Below are 5188 nucleotides of genomic sequence, written 5' to 3' on the forward strand. Positions count from 1 at the left end.
CAGGTTTAGACCTAGTTCATTTAATGTTTACTCTTTACAGATTTGGGTCCAATGTCCTCTCTTCAAGCACTGGAATCATCCTCAACAACCACCTAAATGACTTCTGTGGTCGAGCTGATAACATCTTTCATGGTAAGGGATCAGCAGGATTCCTTCTGAATTTAATATTTATTAACAAATATTCTGGACCTCTGAGTTCTGATAGTACTAATTTGCAATTTTAATTCATCTTCTAAACTAATGTGTTAAGTGTGGTTAATATAACATATACTTGATAAATATGCATGTTTGTACATATTAGCATGTCGCAACATAAGAAATTTGAAAGAAAATACAACAACACCTGGGGAAACTGCACACCATGAATTTTTAATCTAATAGTACCAAAAAAGCACCACTGAGGATATTAGAGGAGAAAATGTCATTTCATAATTCATTGTGGTGCATCATGTTTTGTTGATCATGAAAACAATCAACAAAACTGCCAAACCAAAGCACATCAGGTAAATTTGAATTAAAATGGCATTTTTCATTTAATGTCATAGCCTGCTGAAATGTTTTGAATGTTTAAGAACAGGCACAGTTGAGCTCTGAGTGAACTTCTATAAACACAAATTACATAAACTCTCTAAATGTGTCCTCAGCTGGTCACAGCAGATGACTGCCCCTCTGTGAGCCTGTTGCTGTTGGAGGTTTCTTGCTGTTAAAAGGGAGTTTTTCCTTCACACTGTCACCAAATAGGGGCTCATCTTATTGTTGGGTTTTGTCTCCATTGAAGTGGGTTAAGCTTAGAGATGGGCCGATCTGATATTGCGTATCGGTATCGGGAAGTAAAGCAAGTGTGTAAGTTAACCTTTGAATGTTTGTAAAGCATTCCCACGTTAAGCTTAACAACTGAAATATGGAGCGACTGCCTCTCATTCTCTCCCTCTCCTGTTGCTACTTCAATCATGAAGCTGATCAGTCATCATCTGATCGGCTTTTCTGCTGCAGGCCGACTCTCTTGTTTGTCTATCGCCCACTTTACACCACAAAGAGGAAATAATAATCAGCAGCAGCTGGTTTAAACTTGATAAGCTGTTGTTAGAATGTATTTAATATTAGTTTCTACAACAGGATCCTTTCCTACGTAGCTGACAGCTGGTAACTGTACAGGGGCGGATCTAGCAAAGTTTTGCCAGGGGGCCTGGTAGGGCATTAACAGGGAGAGGGGGCACAAAGACATACTTTTCGTTCTTATTCTAATGTCTAGTTTAAAAAAATTATCTGAATCTTACAACCAAAGTTTTCATCTGATGCAAAAAGTATAGAAATCCATTATTGTATATAGTAACTATTAAGTCTAATATATACCCTAGTAATAGTAGTGCCTACAGTACTTTTTCCTTTGGGAAGGTACCATCTGTGCAGTCTGCAATTCTGTTGAAGAAAGATGTTGAATCTATTCAATTATTGTAGAAATATAATTGATTCCTGTACATTTGTTTTACACGTGCATTAAATTAAAGTCGATTAAGCATCATGAGGTGGAGGGTGATTCCCTTTTATTTATTTATTTTATTTTTTTGTTGGGAATTGGCAACCCTATTAGTTTGGTTCTTTAAAATTGCTGCTAAGTACTTTTTAAAATATCAGAATAGGGAGGATGGTGTAGGTTCATGTTTATTAGATTGATCAGTTTTGCTGAACTATGAAATATTTCGGGTGCAGTGCATTTTTTGCATACAGGTATAACAGAATAGCTTTAGCTTGATCTTCTCATCATTCACAGAGATTCATGGAGACATTTTAGACTGTAGTTTTGTCCTGCTATTCAAGGTCTTTGTTGTATTTCTCAGGGGAGCGGCCTCCCTCCAATATGGCCCCTTCTGTGCTGAAGTCTCCGTCGAAGACGCTGGTGATTGGAGGGTCTGGTTCTGAAATGATTCCACCGGCTGTGGCCTCGGTACGTATGCATGGTAAACACACAAAGGTGCTATTACATATGAAATAAAATAAATTGATGCAGACTGATGCCCGTCTTTGCTGTTAAAGCTTGCATCATAGTAACAAGATTCTTCACCCTAATTTATCCTGTAATCATCACATTCTCACCTCATAGATTTATTTTTTCTCTCCAAGGCGCTCATGAACCGCCTTTGGTTTGGAAAGAGTCTTAAGGAGGCAATTGATACTCTGGTTGTTCTTGTAGACTCTAAAAGTGAAGTAAAACTTGAATCCAAGCTTGAAAAGGTAATTTATTCAGTGTATTTAAATGATAAATTAATAAGTTCTACTTCTCTTGTTTCATCTGAGTCTCTCTCCTCTTTGTCCTGCAGGATGTAGTTGATGGTCTTGAAGCTCTGGGACACAAAGTAGCAAAATTCTACAACACAGTTAACGCTGTGGAAAAGGCGGGCAGCTGTATCTCTGCATGGTCTGATGAAAGGAAAAAAGGCAAAGCTGCAGGTTACTGAGACCAAGAATCAGTGATGTCAGTTATAGAGTATGGTCTTAAGGTTATGATAGCAGAGCTGTTTGTTTTAATTTTTTCGAAATCTCTCAGTCAGAACATGGTGTATTATGTTTAAGTGGAAGCTAGCGAGCTAACTTCCTGCTAACTTCTAACTCTGTTAAATTCCATAAATTCTGTTTTCATGGATGCCTGGATGTTAAACTTAAATGTTACACCTGGTAGAGCAGAACGCTGATCATTTTATTAAAGATGAAAGAATTTAGACAGTTTGTAACTCTGTGATGCCACAGTGTTCCTTTGACTGTGGGACCCAGAAACTGTTAATGACGTCAAACTTAAAGACCTGATAACTATTTCAAACTATTTACAGAACACCAATAGGAAAGGATGGTTTTGTTTTTTTTTTTAAGTTTTGCTGACAAGCAGAGGTGAAGTTTTTACTGTTTCTTCCCTCAGTAAACATAAACAACAATAGTATTCAGGAAAAAACATTAAATATATATATATTTTTATCATGACTCTAGTTTTACGTGGCCTATCAACACACTTTTAACACAAAAGTGAAAACTCAAGGTTGTATTGGGTTGTTGCTATGTCATCTTAAATTGGTCATGTGATTGGTTTATCATGGCTATTTTTCCTCAGCAAATCAGCAGCACTTGTGCAATTGTTTTGCCCTGAGGACCGCTTTGACTGTCTGAGTGTTGAAAAATAGTAACGCGTCCGCACCGCATTTTCTTGTTAGTAAGGGTAACTGCGTTGTAAAGACTGAATAGTAATTAGATTACTAGTTACTGATAAAAGTACCTTTAACGCTGTTATTCACGTCACTGCTCATGTGTCTAAAAAAAGTTTGTAATATTGAAAACATAATGTGATGATCAGATTATTTAAATCCCAAATTTAATGCAAAATAGTGCAAAGACAGCATTGTAAACGAGAATGTTTTTGAAAAATGTTATGGATTTATATATCTGCCTCAATTTTATATGATCAATATGACCTTTTAAATATTTGTTCATCATAAATCATAGAATATAAAAAAACAAGGACACAGCTTTCAGGTTGAAATGTGAAGCCTATGACGATGTTTCTTCAACCTGCATCCGGCCAGCAGGAAGAGACTGACTGCAGAAATCTTTGGTTATATAAAAGATTGTTGGAAAATGAGCTACAGACTTCATGTTCCATTCCACCAGTGAACAATTCATATTTTCAAGTCTCATCAAATTTATGTTTACTTTGTAAATTTTAGCCCGCTGGATTGTCCAGAAGTGAGAGAAAGTAAGGTCCACTTTATGGCAGCCCTAAGTTATCTATCAATTGATTTGTAGTTTAGTTACTGTTACAGGCATGTCAGTATCAACAAAGCTAGATCTCACACACTGTTAGAGCCAAATAGAAAGGTCAGTTTTTTTATCTGAATATTCTAAGCCACATTTAAATGCTTTTCAATATTAGTTTTTTTTTTTTCCTTCAGTTTGCATATTAAGATTTTTTTGCTCAGTTCATCCGGTTATTGTTTTGCTGTTATAAAGTGTGGGTAATTCTGCTGATGTGCTCAGGGTAAAAGTTAGTCAGAAAAGGAGTTTGAAAAGCAACAGTTTTCTTTTTATAGCTGTTTAATGTGTTTTATTGACAGGAATAGATAACTCGGACGTGAACTGAAAATGTTTTATTTTCAAACTGACAGTTTTGTGTACAATAAATTCCTTTCTTCAGTGTTTAATGTCTGCCTTGTTTTCATTATTGGATTACATCCAAGCTGCCTTTTGGAAATCACAAGTCAGAAACTTTATGTCCTACAGTAGAGACCGAAGCTTATAGAAAACAAATGCTTTCAAAACATACAGGTCATGTGACTGTGACAAAATCTGAAGTTTTGGTGCACTTCACCCCAGTTCCAACAGGTGGCGTACCTGCTGCTTCAAGGTACTGCCAGGCGCCAGAATTCACATTTTTATCAACCGGAGTGATTTGTAATAAAGATTTGTTTTAGATACTACCGCTTTAATTTATTAAATGTGCATGTGTAAAAGAAAACAATACCCTCTCTCTGACCTGGATTTAAAGTGTAATCAAATAAATATTATATAGATAAATATTCTACTCGAATAATTACTGGCATACAGATGGGAGAAGGCAAGATGGTGCTGGGTGAGCTCATATATGCACTTGTATAAGCAGAGAGAGAGAGTGGCACACAGAGCTGCAAACTCTTAAAAATATCTCATTAAAAAATATCTTCCTCACTAATAGGGTTGCCAACTCCCTGAAAAATAAATAAGGGACACCTCGTGGCCAGGGCCGGGCAACCCAGTTGTCTTCACCCTTCCCAGTGTGGTGAATTTTCTAGCTCTTTTTTTGTGTGTGAAATTATTTTTTTAACCATTTGACTTGAAGTTGATTTAAGTAGATGCATATTCTATTCTTTGTGATATGAACACATGTGAAACAAATGATCATTTAGCCATTTATTTTTAGCTCAAAATGACAACATTAACACAGTAAAACAGGTCTCTTTCTTAAACAGAAGCCTGTCATGCTTAACTTTTGAGAATATAAGTAAATCTTTCTTTAAAAGAACTCTGTCCTGCTTAACTTAAAATAATAGAAAATAATAGAAAGAAAAACATTCTTGTAACAGTGCACATTTAGTGCATTTAGTACAATTGGCTTCAGTTGAGGTATTATTTCAGCTTTTCTAATGCTAATCAGCTGCTCCTGTTTGTA

At 36.0% G+C, this 5188-nt stretch overlaps 1 protein-coding gene across 1 annotated transcript in view; it reads left to right on the forward strand.

Moving 5' to 3' along the window:
* Positions 1-4181, forward strand: part of LOC102301854 (glutathione hydrolase 5 proenzyme-like) — a 17989-nt gene extending 13808 nt beyond the window's left edge. The window contains exons 3-6 of the mRNA XM_042225293.1: positions 41-132; positions 1839-1945; positions 2122-2232; positions 2319-4181. Of these exons, the coding sequence (XP_042081227.1) occupies positions 41-132; positions 1839-1945; positions 2122-2232; positions 2319-2456 (448 nt within the window). The 3' untranslated portion in view covers positions 2457-4181. The remainder of the gene's footprint in view (positions 1-40; positions 133-1838; positions 1946-2121; positions 2233-2318) is intronic.
* The last annotated feature ends 1007 nt before the right edge of the window (positions 4182-5188 follow it).

This window comes from Haplochromis burtoni, unplaced genomic scaffold (genome assembly GCF_018398535.1).
Source record: "Haplochromis burtoni strain Fernald_Lab_line unplaced genomic scaffold, NCSU_Asbu1 Contig_166, whole genome shotgun sequence".
NCBI classification, from domain to species: Eukaryota; Metazoa; Chordata; class Actinopteri; order Cichliformes; family Cichlidae; genus Haplochromis; species Haplochromis burtoni.